General features: G+C 40.4%; 2 protein-coding genes across 3 annotated transcripts in view; both read right to left on the bottom strand.

The window, feature by feature from the left end:
* Nucleotides 1-6,318, bottom strand: part of si:ch211-266i6.3 (cytoskeleton-associated protein 2) — a 6,489-nt gene extending 171 nt beyond the window's left edge. Inside the window, exons 1-7 of the mRNA XM_053646144.1 lie at nucleotides 5,576-6,318; nucleotides 4,656-4,727; nucleotides 3,489-4,534; nucleotides 3,001-3,301; nucleotides 2,133-2,193; nucleotides 1,566-1,932; nucleotides 1-1,113 (exon numbers count right to left, since the gene is read on the bottom strand). The exon at nucleotides 1-1,113 is cut by the window's left edge and continues 171 nt beyond it. Of these exons, the coding sequence (XP_053502119.1) occupies nucleotides 813-1,113; nucleotides 1,566-1,932; nucleotides 2,133-2,193; nucleotides 3,001-3,301; nucleotides 3,489-4,534; nucleotides 4,656-4,676 (2,097 nt within the window). The 5' untranslated portion in view covers nucleotides 4,677-4,727; nucleotides 5,576-6,318 and the 3' untranslated portion in view covers nucleotides 1-812. The remainder of the gene's footprint in view (nucleotides 1,114-1,565; nucleotides 1,933-2,132; nucleotides 2,194-3,000; nucleotides 3,302-3,488; nucleotides 4,535-4,655; nucleotides 4,728-5,575) is intronic.
* Nucleotides 6,319-7,309: 991 nt separating this feature from the next.
* Nucleotides 7,310-20,204, bottom strand: lhfpl6 (LHFPL tetraspan subfamily member 6). 2 transcript variants are annotated; one of them, XM_053646105.1, is made up of 4 exons: nucleotides 19,537-20,204; nucleotides 16,379-16,899; nucleotides 8,486-8,584; nucleotides 7,310-7,898 (listed from the first exon to the last, which is right to left on the bottom strand). In XM_053646105.1, the coding sequence occupies exons 2-4, from the start codon at nucleotides 16,761-16,763 to the stop codon at nucleotides 7,780-7,782; spliced, it is 603 nt and encodes a 200-aa protein (XP_053502080.1). In that variant the 5' UTR covers nucleotides 16,764-16,899; nucleotides 19,537-20,204; the 3' UTR covers nucleotides 7,310-7,779. The 2 variants fall into 2 exon arrangements, with proteins under 2 accessions (XP_053502080.1, XP_053502082.1); XM_053646107.1 differs by having other exon boundaries at nucleotides 19,687-20,204.
* Nucleotides 20,205-20,354: the final 150 nt, after the last annotated feature.

Below are 20,354 nucleotides of genomic sequence, written 5' to 3'. Positions count from 1 at the left end.
AAGTAACATGCGTAATTATGGTCAGATGAGTAATTGATAATCGTGTCTGATGAAAAGTATTCAGAGTTGTATATATATATATATATATATTTTTTTTTTTTAATTGAAGCACATCTACAGTATTAAAGACAACTGCAGTAAGCCTGTAAATGCAGGATAAAAGTACCGACAACTTAAAGTGTTAATACATTTCCTTTGGCAGTTAGTTAGACCATATAGCAGCTTGTGTTGCTAGGTTACCCACCTGTCAATCACAGACACTGTTAAAATAGCTTGTAATGTCATAAGGCTTTAGTAGAATAAAACTTTCAAATATAATAGCAGTTAAAAACCTCTTTTTCCTGCATCAGCATTTGCAGAACCAAAACCTTTCTTCGCTCAAAATATCTATAAAACACAATATTCTCAATACATGAACATTCCAACATTTCTACCCTTCCTTTCGGTTTGAGGCTCTTTAGTGTAAAGTAAAACCTGCTTATGTATTCAAAACTTTTTTTTACATTACAAACTTAAACCACTTCGGTCTGTTTTTAGTTATTAATGTTGTTCAGCATTGTTGCATAAAATAAACCTTAAATTACATGTTCAGTTAGTAAAAACATACAAAACCATTTAGTGTAGCTTTAATGTTCATCTTTTCATATTGAATCGACTCTAAACATCAGCTTTTCTGTTAGAGGAGTACATGAGCAAATAGAAATTTGCATATTTATATATTCAAATCAACCCACTATCTTTTCTGCCACAGGTTAACATTCAGTATTTGCATGATAGTGTAGTTAAAGTCTGTGTGCTTCTTGTCCTGATTATTATTTGCAGGTGCGGTCAGGGCTCTGGGGCTCAGGACATTGATCAGTGAGGTGCTGCAGCAGTGCAGGGTTCCTCCTGTAGATGTAAGCATTGGAGTCGGCGGCGTCCAGCAGCTCGAGCTCGGCCAGGGAGGACACGCAGGGGTCGTGTTCATTCAGCATGTCTGGTAGGCGGGACGAGTTCCTGTGGATCCGAGACGAGCGGCGCACCGGCGTCAGAAACTTCAACTCTTTAATGGAACTTTTACATCGAGAGCCTGGAGTAGCTGGAGCCATTTCACCCTCCATCCTCTTCTTTACACTGATCAGAGCAAAATATAACGCAATCAATCAATACATAAATAAACACCAGTACAAAATAGCAGCAGTAAATACATTCATTAATAAAAATGAATAAAGATTTATAAAGATATACAAATAGCTGGAATTAAATGCAAATAAAAACAAATAGCAATAATCGTTAAAAAAGGGTCAAAGAAAAAGTAACTACCATGAAAATGTAAACAAATAATTATAATGAAATACATAGAACTGCAATAAGGAATGAAAAAAAAAATAATTAAATGAATGTAAATAATTAAAATAAAATAGATGAACTAGACAAATAAACACATCTATAATATAATGAAAATGATAGTAATTAAATGATTAATATTACTGTTTGCTAAAATTGTTATCAAAATGATGACCATTAGGAGATAACACAACAATGAATTAAACACCAAAGTAAAAAAGACAACACAGAAACATCACCTTTGCAGAAACGGTGTAGTTTTTACGCTGTACTTCACAACACACGCATCCAGAATATCTGCAGGTGTGGAGTCCATCTTCTCTTCCTCCTCCTCTTCATCACCTTCATATGGTTTCTTCTCTTCCTCCTCCTCTTCATCACCTTCATACGGTTTCTTCTCTTCCTCCTCCTCTTCATCACCTTCATACGGTTTCTTCTCTTCCTCCTCCTTAATGTTGGAAGTTTTCTTTTCCTCTCCATCGTCCTCCTCCACTCCAGCGGTGTGCGTCGGTTCTTCCTCGCTCAGTTCTTCCTCCTCCAGAATCTCATATTCAAATGTTTCTCCTACGTTCACCTCGGCATCAGAGCTTCCTCCTGCCTTCGTGTCTGCTCGAGAAATGATAAAAATCCTTCAGTTATTGCTCAGGAGTTCAATAAATATCAAAAAATATATTCAGCATGATGTACAGATAAATTAACGATGTGCAGAAATTAGAGCATAAAATATTCTAACAAGCTCCGTTTCTGTTGACTGATTAAAACTGATTCAACCCCCCCATCATGTTAGAATAAAAAATTAAACTCACCGCTCCTACATGAGGATGGAGTTTCCATTGCCTCTAATCGCTCACACAGGTTTATCACCAACTACAGAGACAAAGAGAGATGGAGAGAGAAATAAAATCACACAACAAAATTAAAATAAATCTAAAATAAAATGAAATTACATTCATTTGACGGTTAACTAAAAAAAAGAAAGTTAAATAAGCAATATATCAAAAACAATTTATACGGATAAAATTATATAATCAATTCTAAAATTATAAAACGGTTGTAATTAACTATATTAATTATAGTTATTATAAAGTATTTAGTATATATTTACATATGTTTTTAAAAAATCAGCATAATCAGCAAAATAAGTAAATATGTATGAGAGCGAGGAGTCAAATGAAAACCTTAAAAATGCTAAATAAATTAGAGTTAAATTTAAAAAAAAAAATCATTCTAGAGGAATGCAGAATCGCTGGAACACTCGCTGTGAACAAAATGGAGACGATGTAGAAAAATTATACAGTTTTGCGACACCTATTTGCAACAAACAATGCAAAATTTTAAATAAAAATACAAATAATAATAAAATAAGATTTTCATTTGATTCCCTCTTGTATATTTAATATCAGAAAAAAATAGAAATAGTCAGAAAAATCTAATATCTGGAGAATCATTTGAGGACAAATCAGAGACAAACACCACACACACAGTAATATACTGTACACATTGCACACACTTTTTTTTCCTTTCTCTTCTTCTACTTGTAAATGTTTGCTTATTACGGTGTGTATAAGAACTTCTCAGATGAATACAGCATGCAATGCATATAGTGTAACTGAATAATGTACAGCACGTCATTTGGGACACAACGTATTGAGCGTAGATGTTTGAGTGTATTACCGATTCCATCTTGATCTCGGGCTCTGCTTGCAGCTCCGTGTCCGAGTTGTCCAGCAGGTCCAGCGTGGTGTTCAGGATGTGACTCGGGCTGTTGGAGAACGCAGGTTTCCACTGAGGAACCTCGCTCTGTTCCGCTTTGCTGACAGTCACTGCTTCGGCTCGTTTACTCGCCTCGGGCGGAGCTCCGTCTCCCTCTTCAGTGTGGAGTTGAGGTTTACAGGTCTGAGGCGCAGATGTCTCAGTCATCGCCGGCCTTTTCAGAGTTTTCCCCTTCGACGCCAACCATCCAGCCAACTTCACCCTGAGAGAGAGAGAGTTACAGTTACATCAAAACACTGATTATTTTCCTATAACAGAACGTCCCCGAATGTTTTATTCCTCTTGCACCACATCGATTTACCAATGAATACCTGTCAATGAGTTGTTACTATAGAAACGATACCAATCACAATCCAGAATTCAACAGAGCTGTGATGTTCCTGACTCACCTTCTCTCCTCGGCGGATTCTACATGGACTCGGTAATGGCCGATGGAAATTGAGGCGGACTTTTGTGGTTTTTGCTCGCTGGCAGCTGCAGCAGGCTTGGACGGTTCCTTCTTCTTGATGAATGATGTCACTGTTGGTGGTCTTGCTGACATTGTAACTGGTTTCCTAGAAATCGTAGATGGTTTGGAGGAGAGGGTAGATGGTTTGGAGGAGAGGGTAGATGGTTTGGAGGAGAGGGTAGATGGTTTGGAGGAGAGGGTAGATGGTTTGGAGGATGGTTTGGAGGAGACCGTAGATGGTTTGGAGGAGACCGTAGATGGTTTGGAGGAGACCGTAGATGGTTTGGAGGATGGTTTGGAGGAGACCGTAGATGGTTTGGAGGAGACCGTAGATGGTTTGGAGGATGGTTTGGAGGAGACCGTAGATGGTTTGGAGGAGACCGTAGATGGTTTGGAGGAGACCGTAGCTGTCCGAGCTGGAGCTTTCATCTGTATCTGTCTTTGAGGAACCGTCTTCTGCATGTTAACCCCTGCGTCCGACCCTGACTTCATCCTGCTTGCCACACCTGACTGCACTCCTGCTCTCGAGGACGTAGACAGTGTCGTGGCGGATTTGGACCGAACCGCCGTCTCGGCTTTGGTCTTGTTCTCGCTTGGGTTCTTCTCATGGCCACTCGGCGGCTTCCTGAAGCAGTCTATTTTGGACTGTACCACTCTGCCCTTGTAGGTGCCGGGCAGGAGGGGTTTAGGAGGGACAGATGACGGAGGCTTTTGGGTTTCCAGCACCAGTTTCCTGTGTCTCAGGGTTTGTTCAGTACGGAAGGCCTGACTCAGAGTTTTCCGTCGCATGGGATCCAAATTGTTGCTCTTGGCTGGTTTTGATGGTTTCACCTGCGCTTTAGACTCAGACTCGTCTCCTCCGTTTTCCTCCCTCGGCTCGTTTTTTGACCGTAGCGGCACAGGTCTCGTCAGCTTCTGCTTCGATATGAAATTTCTGGACTCGTTTTTTTTTGGACCGACCTCCGGCTTGGAGTTTTCCTTATTACTCTGAAACAGAATCATTAATAAAATAACAAATAAACACCACCATAACATTTATTCACACATACGCAGCCCGTCCTAACGTCTAGTTCCACCATTCACCCCAGGTCACTTTTTAGGTTGTTACCTTTTTTACCACCGTGTCCATTTTGCAGGCTCTCGCTCGCTCACTCCTCGTCTGATGGGGTTAAATAATCACCTGCGCACAAAAAGAAAATCAATTAAGCTAATTAAGAGGTGACAGAGCATCATTAACGAGCAGCCTCCAGCCTGAACGCATGTCCAACACAGAGCATGTTGTTATTACTGAGATCTTAACTCCCTCCACATTCCACTAAAAAGGCGGCGCCTGGTAAAGCAGCATTTTTGAGGCAGTCTCTGCCCCAGGGGGCAATTCTGTCTTATTCAGACAACAGCACCAGGGGCAGTTTGGAGAAATTCAAATTATGAGAAAACTTCATTATTTTCTTCACTGTATAGTTTAATAAAATTGGAAGAAAAAAAAAACCCATAGCACACAGCGCTGTCATTCCCACTGAGGAATATATTGACAGATGTTTCATTTAACTAAAAAAATCCCTAAAACCATAAACCGTGATAAAATAGTATCGTAATATCGTGATTTGAGGGTTTTAGTGTCGCGCATGCGCAGTCGGCGATTTACGCTACAGCCCCTAAAACAATGACGTTACAGCGCTGGTGGAGGTTTTTGGATGATAATGATGAACTCTCGATTTTGTGCAGGTTATAACGCCATTGCACTTATTATTAATTTCCCTAATTAAAATACAACGTTCGGACACCAAACAATGAAAAATAACATTAGCTAGTTAGCATTCGTGAACCTGCACTAGACGTGTGACGTTACTTATAATTAATACTAGTCCAAAAAATTTTAATGCCACCCAAATTTATGGTTAGCAATCCGTTTAGTTAGTTAAACTCTGTATGAAAATCTGAAATAGTACACTAGATTTGTGATTCAGGCTTGTTTTTATTACATTTAGCAACGTATAAAACGTTTGCTAAAAATAAAAACCAACTTACCTTGACTCTTGAAGATTCGTAAATATAATAGTCGTTAATTATCGTCCCAAGAACTGTACAAGAACCAAAACAATGTAACTTTTTAAGATTATTTTGAAGACACTATCAGGTCTCCTCTCACGCCGCTGCTTTCAAACACTAAACGTTCAAACTGATTTGACTTTGGCGCTAGAGGTCTTCGTCCTGATTGGTCATTTGATGTTTGTGACGCCTTCAATTTAGCCAATCAAAGTAAAGAAAGGTGGTCACGTGTCAGCACGAGCCGTAACGCTCTCTTTTCCAACCGTTTCTTTTGAACCAAAATAACAGCAAGAATCCGGAAATAACCACTCCAGTATTTTTTTTCTGTACAGTATGTAATTATTATTGATATTGTTAATTATTTAAGCGATATTATTCGACAATGTCGAGTTTATAAGGTTCTAAACTTTAGTTTGATTGCAGAAGTAATTGTGAAAATACTACACTACCCACAATCCTAAAGGAAACAACCACCAATCAGACAAGGCGGTGCTGTAACCATGGAAGCAGTAATGGCGTCTTCATGCTGAATCGCGCATAAACGAGCCGTTTGTGCGTCAATAACATGAACGAAACAATTCCATCCGTTGTTGGGCAAAGAAAAACAATCGCAGCTCAAAACATCGTCCGGTTTAGAAAGAAAATTCAGCGAGTCATTTGGGAGTTGTTACTGGTGAGCCGAGTCAAATGATCCGACTCACTGAAAAAAAATCAAATCAGAACCGAATCGATTCGTAGAAAACGAGCCAAACGTCTTGGTGTGATGTGGTTTCAACTGGATTTCGAATTAATGTGCACGTTTACATGTTATTATCTTATCAAATTACGAGAGAAATTCATATAATTCACTAATCTTTATTATATGGTCATAAAATGCTCATATAGAAGTGACACTAGATGGCAGAAAACCACCACTACTGCGGTAATATTAAACCTGTAAAACATTTTTGTTAGCCATAGTAGTTTCTAAGCCTCCTCCCATCTTGCTGTGACCCACATAAACTGAAATAAAAGCCCTTATTTATGGGAAACTATGTGAAAAGTAGAATTTGGAACAGCTGCCATGTTGGATCGTGTTCAATCTCCTCCAATCTTGGTGTTAAACACAATATTTAGCTGATGATCACTATTATGTGCCACTCATTTAAATGTAGACGATATATATATATATATATATATATATATATATATATATATATATATATATATATATATGTAAAGTAAATTTAATTCTTACTAAAGTGTGGAATGAGGTCAGGTTTTTTTGCACACGCACACCCTCATGTGTGTTTGGACATGGTGCAGTATATAAATACACACTCGTTTCCAAACAATCCCATGCGACTGTGACCCACATATCACAAATAAATGCTGGAAAATGTGTGTATTTCTAAGAAACCACCTATTCTGGATTATGAGCATGTTCTTCTTACTGAAACACATCACTGAGGTCATTTCATTTGGAAATGTTCCTCTGGGTCATGTGTGAGATCTCAGAGAGATGTTCTCAATTCCCTGCTTGATCTCCATCCAGACCAATTCTCATTTTCTTGGTATATGATACAGCATCTGCTAAATTTCCAGTTTTAAACGGGGATGGTATTAAACTTGAAAAATAACAGCCGTGGCTTAAAGATTTCATTTATTGGGGAAAAGAGGAAATTATAATAACTAACATATTTTGGCAAAATGAAAACTACACCATTTGTTCTACATTTCAAATAAATGCTCCACACGAGCTGGTTTTTATTGCATGTGAGATATTTAAGGCAATAAACAGGTGATATTATTTAAATATAAAGCATAACATTACATTAAAATACAATAAAATATCCAGAGCGCTAAAGTTTATTTTTTATCATCAATAACTAATAAACTGAATATTCAGTTACTTGAATCACTTTAGTTACACACTGACCACAACAAAATACAACACAAAAATCAAAACTGACTTAGTAAATAAAGAGCAGATCGTCCTTTCCACTCTGGGGAAAAAAAGGATAATCCAAAAACACACCTTGAAAGGTCAAAGGTCAGTCATGCAAAAAAGTTGCTCTTTCAATTCAAGAGTCATAAAACATGAAGATTTTTCCCCTCTGTACAGGGGTGTGTTAAAATTTTCATGTCTGAGGCGCACATGTGTGTGTGTGTGTCTGTGTCTGTGTGTGTGTTTGCACGCTCTCTCAGTACAGATAGTGTTTCTGTTTTTTCCCGGCGAAGCAGGACATCCACGTACACAGCAGCAGGGTGACGGCAGCTCCAACACTCGTGCAGTAAAAAGCCCAGCCGAGTTCACACGAACCTGCACACACACACACACACACTTAGCTTAGCAAACACTAACTCACATCTCTTATGATAATCTGTAATACAATAAACTAATCAACTCTGAGAAAATAATTTTCTGATGAATTTTTATTTTTTTTCTTATTATCCCACAGCGCCGCTGAGTTCTGGATTGTGATTGGTCATCAGGTGTTGATTAATTTTCTATAATAGCAGCTCGGACAGCAGCACAGCTGCACATCCCAGCTTTGTATTAACATTAATGCGCTCATTCTGATACTGTACGTTATCGTTTCTATAGTAACGGCTCGTTCACAGGGACTGTGAATGAATTAATCCGTGATCTGGTGAAGTTTTCTGTAAATGTAACGTTTATGGGGCGAGTGTTTATAGCTGCTATAATGTAAGTGACAACAGGAACTAACTCCCTTCACAAACATTAAATGTAGCTATAAATGGATACAAAGCATGATGTGTTCTTTAATTAGTCAAAAAATGTATACTTGTTGGTAAACTGCTGTGGTATAAGAGGATAAGCGGAATAACACTTGGGGACGTGCTGTTACAGGAAAATAACGTTGGAAATAAATGCTGTAATGTTACCGAGGTTAAACTGGTCAGAGGTGTTGCTGCAGGTCTGTTTAACCTCCTCGCTGTTCCATCCGAGAGGATAAAGAGCGCAACCAGAGCCGATCAGCAAACCTGCGAGCACACACACACAGACACACACAGAGTTTAATTTGCATATTAACAGCTACAGATGATGATGAGTAATGATTTGCACTTATATAGCACTTTTATCCAAAGCGCTTTACACTGTGTCTCATTCACCCATTCATACACACACTCACACCAATGGTAGCAGAGCTGCCGTGCAAGGTGCTAGCTTGCCATCGGGAGCAACTTGTGGTTCAGTGTCTTGCCCAAGGACACTACGGTATGTGGAGTCACGTGGGCCGGGAATCGAACCGCCAACCCTACGATTAGTTGACAACCCGCAACCCACATACACAGGTGTGTATGTGTATAGGGCTGAGACACAGTGAAGACAATGTGCAGTGAGAGTCAGTTCACAGAGTCGACTCTTTTTCACTGAATCAAACTTTGCAGCTTTGATTCGGTTACCGATTCAGCAGTCAGAGTAGCATCCAAAAATATTTCGTGGGCCACGGTGTCAGACGCTGAGATTTCAGAACGAGTGCACTGGCGCAAGAAGAACCTTTATTTCTTTGTGGCTCACTCAAAATGATTCACTTTGAAGGAGGAATCGTTTGCACATCGCCCATCATTACAGTAAGACTGACTGAGTCACACACAGGAAACATGGGTTCCTGATCTTATACCAAATATGTATATACCTAGAAAAAAGCAAACAACATAACTAGAAAGATTTTAATGATTAAAAAAAAAGACATTTAAAAACACACTGCTATTTTTCTGCTCTGCATTAAACCCACACTCGTGTTCGTGATCAGAGACAAACAAAATGATCAAACCCCTATGGGGAAAAATGTCTGGTTTGCGTTCCCTTAGTTTAAAAATCTCCTTTACTCATTTCCCACAAGTCCACACTAAACAGGATCAGATGACGACAGAGACGGTCAAAAAATAATCAGTAGTCTTTCATTTTCTTAGAGAAAGGAGGAGGAATAATCACAGACATGGACGATCCAGACGTAACACAGAGAAGCACCTCGAAACTGTCTCACTGTAAACCTAATCTTGTCCAAATAGGGCTTTTTGTTGTTGTTGTTGTTAATCATTACGTTACGAGCAGACACATTATCACTGTAGCTCTCTAGTCGAATATTAAATAGCTCTGACCCAAATGTCATTCTGAATTGAGACCTCAGAGCACTGAAACCCCCTTCAGCACCGCACCATCTGCCATCTCACACACCAATAATAAAGAACGCGCTCAAAATAATCCAGGCATTGCGTCATCGCAGCGTGTAGAGGGTGGAGGGGGGGGGGATTGGGGGAGGATAAGCAGCTGGTCGTAGTGGGAAGACGACAGGAAAGCAGTGAGACATTCCCTCCATTCGAGCCGGTCCGGACCGCTGGGGCATCGGAAATGTGTGCGAAAGCAGCTGGCGAAGATCCCGCAGACGTCCCGTCAATCTGCTTCTGCTTAGCGTCAAGACCACAAACATGCGAACATGGTGGTGAATGATGAATGCTTCTTATGAGTTTATTGTTTAATTAGGTCCCTCGTTAGCTGTTAGCACTCAGCAGCTGTTCGTCTCCACTCAGGTCTTGGAGGGGAAAGGTCATGACCTGGGGTCACATCACAAAACCCCCCTTACTGAAATGAACGAAGCGAGCTGGAACATCATCTGCTTTTTCCACAGGTTAGATCTCGGATGTCTCCGAATTTAACACACGTCTCCCTCAAAAAGTACGAGGCATGGCGAGTACAAGCGTACAAACGCAGTCGAAAGTGCCAATACTTTCCCCAAACCTAGACGTCTGAGCACAAACGACGTTAAAACACAACAAGTTACGTATTTATCGTGAGTGAATCTAAAATGTCTCCCTGCGCTGTGTATGTAGGGCACTAAGTAGAGTGCACAGATCCCTTTATAATGCGCAAACATTATAAATCATCTGGAGTTTCAAACTGATAGCAGTTAGCAATATTAGCATGTTTAGCCAAACTGAATCTAACAAACCTTCATCAGATAATTTTATGCTAAAATAAAAAAATCACTCTCACTTATATTGACTCTGATTTTGACATTTTTTCCCCCAGTTACAAATCTCGCGACCTAACGCTTCTAAAGGTCACAGCTCCACTCTGGGCAAAGGTTAAAGGTCATACAGAGGTGACTCGGTGTTCACATCAAATAGCTGGTGGTTATTTTCGAGGTCTGTGATCGCGGCACCGTGCCTTTTAAATCATCACGGCTGTGTTCCAATACACGCCCTCGTTCACTCCACCTTCACCGTGTCATCACTGCACGTTTTACTCAGAATGCATTGCAATCTGATTCAAATTCCACACGTAGCTGATACATACTTTTGAGGGGAAGTCTACAAGGGTGCACTACAGACCGTACTGGAACATAGGGCATTATCATACTAAACACATCTCTCTCTCTCTCTCTCTCTCTCTATGTGTGTGTGTATGTGTTTTTGTCCTGTCCCTATTATTAACACTGTGTGTCTGAGATCTCGGCGCACACACTCAAACACACACACACACACACACACACACACACACACACGCCTCAAACACGCCTCAAACCTCTCATTAGGAATCTTCACACAGCTTTATGTTTTTTTAATTTATAGCTGAATTTTCTAAAAGCAGCTCTGGAAGGAGAGAAATGAAGCTCAGTCGCCCCGTAGCTCATTATAAAAGAGAATAAAAGTCACACTTGAATTATCTCCGACTGCCTGTTTATCTCCCAGATTATCATTTTCGTGAAAATTATTTACGCGGACAATATTCTGTTATTATGCTGCTTTGTCTTAAAGCTCGTTTAAAAGTCACTCTAGAGTTCAAACACAGAAAAGTACTAGAGCTGGCCCGAACAGCTGTTTATTTCACACTTATATTTCGAACACCCGTTCTCGAAACCGTCCTTAATATCAATCACAATGCCAGCTACCTTTCATTCATTCATTCATTCATCTTCAGTAAGCACTGGATTCTGGTCAGTTTCACTACAGATCCCAGGAACACAGGCGGAAATATTTCAAGCTACTGCAGTTCACAGTATCACCAGTAGGGGGTGGTGAATATTGAATATGAGTGCTAGTTGTGCGAGTAACACCAAGAGTTATTTTTTAATGAATTTGATTGCACAAACAGAAAGTCGCTAACTTATAAATCGAAACTAGTAATAATCCGAGACGCTGCGTGCGATGGTGCGATGTATAACTGCCTCTTTACTTTTTTTAATGTAAGCTCTAGCTACAGTGAGAGACGCGTAGCTGTTTTAGTCACTGTGCAACAAAAAGTAAAATAAGATTCAAAATAAGTCGTAGTTGTTGAAGGTGTGCATCTTGTGTGTGCGACCACAATTCCATCTTTACACCTTTACGTGTTTTTCCCCCCGAAGAATACGTTTAATTTAGAGTAAATAATCATTAATTACTATAATAATATTAATAATAATAATTAATAATAATTAATATCACCATACATGATTTAGGTCACATGACCAACTTCTCCTCAGAAGTTATCACCATTTGAACATATAGTGCAGTACATGGGATGAGGGTGCCTACATGGTGCACTTATACAGGAAGTAGGAAGATATGAATTGAAATAATCCACAAGATTGATAAAATGAAATACACACACACACACACACACACACACATCTTACACATTCCTGAATGCAGCAATATTTTTTATTAATATTTAACAAGACTATGCTTATTGCTAGCTACAGGGGATTATTTTGCTTATTTCAAGCATTCATTAGTTTCCTCACTTTGAGGCACAACACACACACACACACACCTCCTCTTCTGTAATCGATGGAGTCGGCGGTGGAGGAAAACACACAGCTCACTCTCTCGTTAATGACGTTTCAGTTCAGTCGCGCTTTTTGCGAAGCGGAAAATCTATCTCCTCGGGTCGGCTGTGGAATTTTCCAGAACAACAGAAGGGCACGGCGGGTGTCGCAGAAAGCCACGTTTCGTTTTCTTCTCCCCCCCCCTCGCTAAAACCACGATCATGAGGACTTTCAGGGGCTCCTGATTAGCTCTAGAGTGAGAATTTGAAACATATAAATTTATATAACGTGTAAAGGATTAAAAATAATAAACAGATGCACAAGAAAAGAACTGGGAACACCGCCCAAAGGTTCCTCGGAGGGTCCTTTGGTAGGCTTATTTGCTTGAAAATGGCAGAGCGATTATACATCTCTAGAAGAAATGTATACATTTTCGGTGCCGTCCCAAATGCAAGGTTTTAACTGTGATTTTGGAAGAGAACCTTGGATCACAAACTAGGAGATCCCTAAAGATTCTACGTAGAGCCCTTTAATAGGTCAGAAAGGATCCCTTCCTTGAAGAACTCTTTTTAATGACTTACACTATTGTACATGACGTTTATGCTGTAAAAATTTTAATTAAACTCTTAGCGAAGTGACGGATCAGCACACAGGATCACAGAACAGAACAGAACCGGTTTCTAATTTGCGAACTTAATTTGATGATCAATCGGCTTTTTAAACCGGAAAAGCAGCTAACGACTCCGCCCCTTTTGCTATGTTGCGCAGGCTTCGAAAACAAAGTGCTATGGAAAAAATCCATAAATTCACTACGTCTCACACGCTGCTGCACTACAACAGTACATGACTTACAGCTCGGCCATTCTGGGTTTCATTTCTGCGTTATGAAACTATACAGACCGCTGCCCCCTAATGGTGTGGAGAGTAATTTCCTCACATCAGTCACTATAAATATAAATATGTTAGGGCGTGTTTAGAATTTAAAGTTGAGTTCACATTAAAACAGGTCAATTTGAGAACACCGTTTTTACGTTTTGGGTCGCAATCACGTGTTCAGCCGTCAGTTTCAAAAATATTTCCCGTCCACAATGAAACACTATACAAAATTGCATACACACTTGGTGTGTGGCCTTTACATCATTTCCTCACGTCATTTTCCATTGTATTGAATATATAATATATGCTTCATAAACAGAAAAGGTGGCAATAAAATCCGCCATCTTGGAATTGTGGAGGTCACGTGACAATCATGCATCAAACACAAAATTAGTGTTTTCAGATTTAGCCATTTTGGAGAGTAGATTTGAAAGTGTGTGTGTGTGTGTGTGTGTGTGTGTGTGTGTGTGTGTGAGCTTCACAGCCTGCTGGTTTCTCAACGAGGCCTCTAAACTGCTGCCAACACATTACTCAGAACCCAAGCTGTCAACACACACCAATACAATAAGACACAGAACATAACTCAACTCTATACACACACACACACACACACACACACACACACACAGTAGACGTTTGTGTATTCAAGCACGGACATGAAATAATTTTCCTTTCACCGGCAGATGATAAAAGCGTGTTTATGAGCAGAACAATGTGAGATTTATTTCAGAAACACTGCGGCATTCTTCTTTTCTTCTTCAGCCCTAGAGTGAACGTCCTGACATATAATAAGTTCAATTCAAAAGCATGAGCTCCATTTGTTCACACTGGAAATCAGGAAATGAATTTAACGTTACAGGAACATTGCTACACAATGAAAGAGTTTCTGCAGAGCCCATGAGCGGTGGAGCGCGCTCGCTGATTTATTTTTCCCTCAGAAGCGAACAAGGGAACATTCCAGACTGATTGCTCTGAGGAGAATGCAGCACTGCATACCAGAGAGGACCTGATAGAGACCAGGCGCACAGAGACACTACTGTTTCGTCGCTCATGGAAAGTTTGATCAAATGTGTGTGAGTATGAAAGAGACGGACACAGAGAAGGAGAGTGTGTGCGATGAAACATCATGCCCACGATTATGCCCCAGTTTCACAATATGTTCACGCCCACTAGCGACGAACCTTCACGCTGCCGAAGTGCTTCCTCCCGGACAATCACAGCAGAAGAGCGCTAATAACACTGTACGGACTTTGTGATTGGCTAGCGTCGCTCTGATTGGCAGAGAAGACAGGAAGTATGTCCCGCCCACCCAGACAACAGGACGGTTATACACTATCTCATTGGAAAATGTTGTTTTTATCCATCCAAAGAGCGTTTTCAAACACATCTCTGTCCACAAAAACAAAAGCATTCACACACACAGACACAGTAGAAACGGAGGCCATAACACCGAGAAATATCTATTTTCTCAGAAATGGCTGTATAGGTGTGGGCGGGGCTTCGGATTCCCAGCTACATGATCGTGATCTCCTAGCGATAGAGAACTCTGACTTATTCTGTGCCACAATGGAGCCGGAAGGAAAGAATTCTGATTAAGATTGACCGATTATGATTGAGTCTGCCCAGAACAAGAAGAAGAAGAAGAAGAAGAACAACAACAACAACAACAAAAACCAGGAGAGAACTGAGCAGATAATCATGGCTTGCTACGTTACACACCGGTAACACGCTCTTCAAGCAACACACCTGAGGCGGGAATATTCTTCTGATGAAATCCGCCAGTAAAGACTCTCATCTCATTCCCAAAAATCTGTCTCTCATCGAAACCTATAAAGATAAGAGACTGGAGCTGGACTGATAAGGAAACACACACACACACCAAACAGAAGTGGTGGGTTATCTACAGTTTTCTCTCTCACATACATCCTGTCACCTCACTGTGGGAAACATTCCTTACATTCCTGAGTGAGACATGAGAGAGACCCCTGGGAAAACACACACACAAACACACACACAGAAGGGGGGAGAGAGAGAGGGGGAGAGGAAGAAAAGAGAAGAGTCCTTCACACACTTCTTATATCCTTATATGAGCAATTCTGTCTCATTCTCTTACACACACACACACACACACACACACACACACACACACACTTCTGAGAGTCTGAGGCAGAGGGCATCACCAGTTATTATTGTTATTATTTCTGTCCACAAGTGTGTGATCAAGTGTACAGAGAAAAGAGTGAGTGAGAGAGAGAGAGAGAGAGAGAGAGAGAGAAACATTTCACACCTGAGTGAAAGAAAATGGTGTTTGTGTCTCACTACACCAGCTCCACTCTTTATCACCCTCCAGTAAGTTTGGTACCTAAAATTTAATCAGCAAAAGGTCATGACCTCTCAACTTCCAACAAACAGTCACAATGAGACACACGCAAACGCCCCAACAAAGATGAAACTATTTTTTTTTAACATGTGGAATGTGTATACAGGCACCCACCCACCAATCCTTTCATTCATCTATCCACCCATATATCCAATAAAGCACCCATACCTCTAGCCATCAACCCATCCACCATTCCTTTCATTCATTCATCTATATTCATCCATCCATCCACCAATTCAGCCACCCACCCAACCACAGACACATTAATACAGCCAACCCTCAATCCATCCATTCATCCTTTTACCTAGTTGATTATGCAAGTATCATAACCAAACAATGGGGATTAAATAGCTTCTCACCCATCCATCTATCCATCACATAGTTCATCTATATATTTAGCCATCCTTTAATTCACCAACCCATCCATACACATACACAATAAAGAATGCACCCACCAACCAATCCTTTCATTTATCCATCTATCTATGCGTCCATCTATTCACCAATTCACCCACCCATCCATCCAGCCATCCATCCATCCAAACATCCATAAAGTCCATCAAGCAAGCTTTTATCCATGTCTTCAAACTGCTTCTAACTGATCTACCTATCTACCCATCTATCTATCTATCCAAACACATTTATACAAATGTGTTTATAAAGTCCATCCATCTAATACATAATACAAAGATCTATCTCTATCTGATGTCCAGATTTGAAACATTAAACTGCATCTCATCCATCCATCTGTCTTCTTTTCTCCAAACTCACCTCCCACAAACTGGATCCCTCCTGCCGCTCGCCCGATGGTGCGTGATATGATGTCCGACACACAGCAGCCCATGAGTGCCGTGAGAGCCACGAGCAGCAGCAGGCCACACCCGGTTCCCGTCACCACCGTACAGATCCTCCACTCCAGACTGGGGATGCTCAGGAACGAGGCATAGCGTCCACAATGCTCCATCATCACTGTACCGCCGTGAACCTCATCACGCACTGGGTAGGAACAGCGCCGGAACGTCCCAAACGATACCGGTTTCCCCATCTGAGAGCCCAGGAGCCAGTAGGGCATGAAGAATCCCACACAGGAGGCGGCAGCGCACAGCAGTGAGATCAGAGCCCATGCTATGCCGACACACGTCAGACTGGAGCCCATCTCTCACACCGATCTGATTTTAACGTGTGTGAAGGTTCTACACTCGTACCTTCCTGAGCCACATGTCCTGTGTAGAGTCCTTTGGATCTCAGCTTAGTAAAACTGGAGATCTGGTGTCCATCTCTCCAGCTCAGACCTATAATAAGGAAAAGAGAATGAAACACCTAAGTCGGTTTTTGTCTTTGGTCCCGTACAGTGCGTCTGATGTCCATCAGATGGTTATCTGTTACCTCATGAAGTGTTTGATAATGACTGGTCCTCAACCTGGTCATGAACTGATAAATGGAATCAGGTGGGTTTTATCAGAGGTTTTTGATCCAGCTCCTCGGGTCACCACACATATTTAAGCACTGTCTGAGGTCCAAACAGACCTGATTACCTGGCTCAGGTGTGTTAGGAACTATATGCCCAAGACAAACATGACCTGGATGAAGAATCTCTGCTTAAACACACCTGTTCGTGAAGTAATGATGATGAATCAAGTCTGTTAGAAGACAAACATCACCAAACCTCACTGGATTCCAGACATTACATGATCTCTACACTGATCATCATTCATCATGTTTAATCTCAACCTAACACACCTGAGCCAGGTAATCAGGTCTGTGTGGACCTCAGACAGTGCTTAGATATGTGTGGTGACCCGAGGAGCTGGATCAAAAACCTCTGATAAAACCCACCTGATTCCATTTATCATTCATCATTCATCATGTTTAATCTCAACCTGCCACGTTAGAACTTTTTTGATTCTGGATTACCAAACTCAGGGCTGGAGTCATGATCTGATAAAATGAAAGGCTTAAGAGATGATATCATTTTGTTACCATGACAACAGCAACTGAAGTTGTGGCTGACATTAAATTAGGCCATGCACATTTTTAAACCAGAAAATACAACCATATGTTGTCAAAGTTATTGAGCTTTTAAAAAGTTCCCATAAGAAACCCATTAATACATCTAACATCATATTAAACCAGTCATTTAGGCTTAAAACTAAAATAAATAACAATTACTATACATGAAAATATACATCACAGACCCCAGTTTAGGAAGCAGTGTGTTAGAGCAGCCAATATTTAACTGATTTATGGTACAATTGGTGCAATGTTCTCAAAGTACTTGTTATTTCAAATTCGTGACTTTCCTGTGAATTTCCTGCAAAGTTTATTTGTTAAGATGGATCAGTTCAGTTTTATTCATATAGTGCTTTTAAAAATAGACATCATCACAAAGCAGGCAGGCAGACAGACAGACAGACAGACAGACAGATAGATAGCTTTATTGATACCTGAGTGAATTTTTTTTGTCACAGCAGCAGACAATTATAAACATAACACATGACATTTCAGATACCAAATACTAATAAAACACATCTGTAAGTCAGTAAGTAAGTTAGATGCATACAGTCTCATGCAGAATGGTGTCATGTGGAATACACTTTCATGTGGAATAAAGTGTCATGTGGAACAAAGTGTCATGTGAAATACAGAGCCATGTGGAATATGGAGCCATGTGGAATACAGTGTCATGTGGAATACAGAGCCATATGGAACAAAGTGGCACGTGGAATATGGAGTCAAGTAGAATACGGAGCCATGTGGAATACGGAGTCATGTGGAATACGGAGGCATGTGGAATACGGAGTCATGTGGAATACGGAGTCATGTGGTATACAGTGTCATGTGGAATACAGAGTCATGTGGAATACGGAGGCATGTGGAATAGGAGGCATGTGGAATACGGAGTCAACTAGAATACGGAGTCATGTGGAATACGGAGGCATGTGGAATAGGAGGCATGTGGAATACGGAGGCATGTGGAATAGGAGGCATGTGGAATAGGAGGCATGTGGAATACAGTGACAGTGACTTAATAAATGTAATAAAAACAGAACAGTAAAAACAAGTGCAGACAATCTGAAGTAGGCAGATAATGTACATTTACATTCTAGAAATGTAAATAAACGTATATTTAGACCTCTAATAAACAGGCCAGAGGTGACAGTTGCAAGGAAAAACTCCCTGAGACAACATGAGAAAGAACCCTTGAGACCAGACTGTAAATGGAACCCATCCTCTTCTGGGTTTATAAATCATCACAGTAAACTGTACAGGTGTAGAAGAGTAAACGAAGCTTACTGTGAACATTCCTGGGATGAGCAACAGGACCGTGTTTATGATGACCACAGCAGCTCTAAAGCATCCAGGTGAGATTAAACACAGGCGTAAAATGTTTCTGAGGAAGTGCACATGACCCAGTTCTCAGAGACTGAAAGGATCCAGTTCTTCTCTTCAAAATGTGTGTGAGTATTCCTAATCATGTGTTTGGTTAAGAGGTTCAAGTGGTAGTTTTGTCTATAGAGTGAACTTTCCAGGTAGTTTTAATGATAATACAGAAGGTTTGAGCTGTTAAATTTATTTCTCTTTCTCTCTCTCTCTCACACACACACACACACACACACACAGGAGGTGGTTAAATATTCGCCCATTTTATCTGATAGTGTAAATGAAAGCTCTGAATCACATTATCACTTCACACACTTCTGGAATCTACACTAACACACCCTGGTCTTTCACAGCTTTTATTATTATTATTATTATCATTATTATTATTATTATTATTTATATTTTATATATATATATATATATATATATATATATATATATATATATATATATATATATATATAATTTTTATTTTTTTCACCAACACACGTGCATACTTCAAAAGCATCTAATTAAAACATTTAGGGTAAAAATGTAAAAGCTCTTACATGCCCCGGTTTCAGATCCTCTCAGATAAACGCGGATAGTTTTTGGGCAAAACAACAACAACAACAACAACAACAACAACTACAACAGAACTTTCATGCACAAAAAAAAGAATCTTCGCAAGCTTCACGCGCTGCTTTAAGTTTCCTCACCGACAGAGCGCGAGCCAGTTCGGTCACCACCACCACACACACACATATGCACGCGCCGACACTGCGATCGAAGTGCGTGCGCTCGTTCTCGGTAAAACCCCGCCCACAGAGCGCAAGACTCACGGGTGTGTCCGAAAGAAACGCGGAAGGAATCACGTTTGGAATAACGTTAGTAGTGTACAAGACTCCGCCTCCTTTATAAATAAACCGCTGTGTGACGTGCTGTCCTAATAAACTAATCAATAACAGGGTGGTGTGGTGAAGCCGAGTGGCTGTAACCATGTTGAAGTTGATTATTTATCTCTAACATCAAGTGTTTTATTCCTCTTACACCACAGCAACAATTACAATGTTTTCTTTCTCTCTTTATTCTCTCGCTTCAAGTTAATAAGACAGAAAAATCGCAGCTTGTTACGCACGTTATCGAGAAACCGCAAAGAAGCGTAAACTCCTCTGTCCTGAAAACTTCGGAAAACTTACAATTACAGCTTTACCTCTGACTGTTACACAGCGCCGACACTGGAGACTCCTTCCTTACATGTTACATACAGATCAATGATTACACGTCAGTCGTCCGCGCCCCTGTGATTGAGCTGTTACTATAGAAACGATAGCGCATTAGAACGAGCACATTAATATAAATCTGTGACAGAACTACTGTCAGAGCT

The sequence above is a fragment of the Ictalurus furcatus genome, chromosome 16 (assembly GCF_023375685.1).
Source record: "Ictalurus furcatus strain D&B chromosome 16, Billie_1.0, whole genome shotgun sequence".
Lineage (NCBI taxonomy): Eukaryota > Metazoa > Chordata > Actinopteri > Siluriformes > Ictaluridae > Ictalurus > Ictalurus furcatus.
This window is presented reverse-complemented; position numbering and strand designations above follow the sequence as displayed.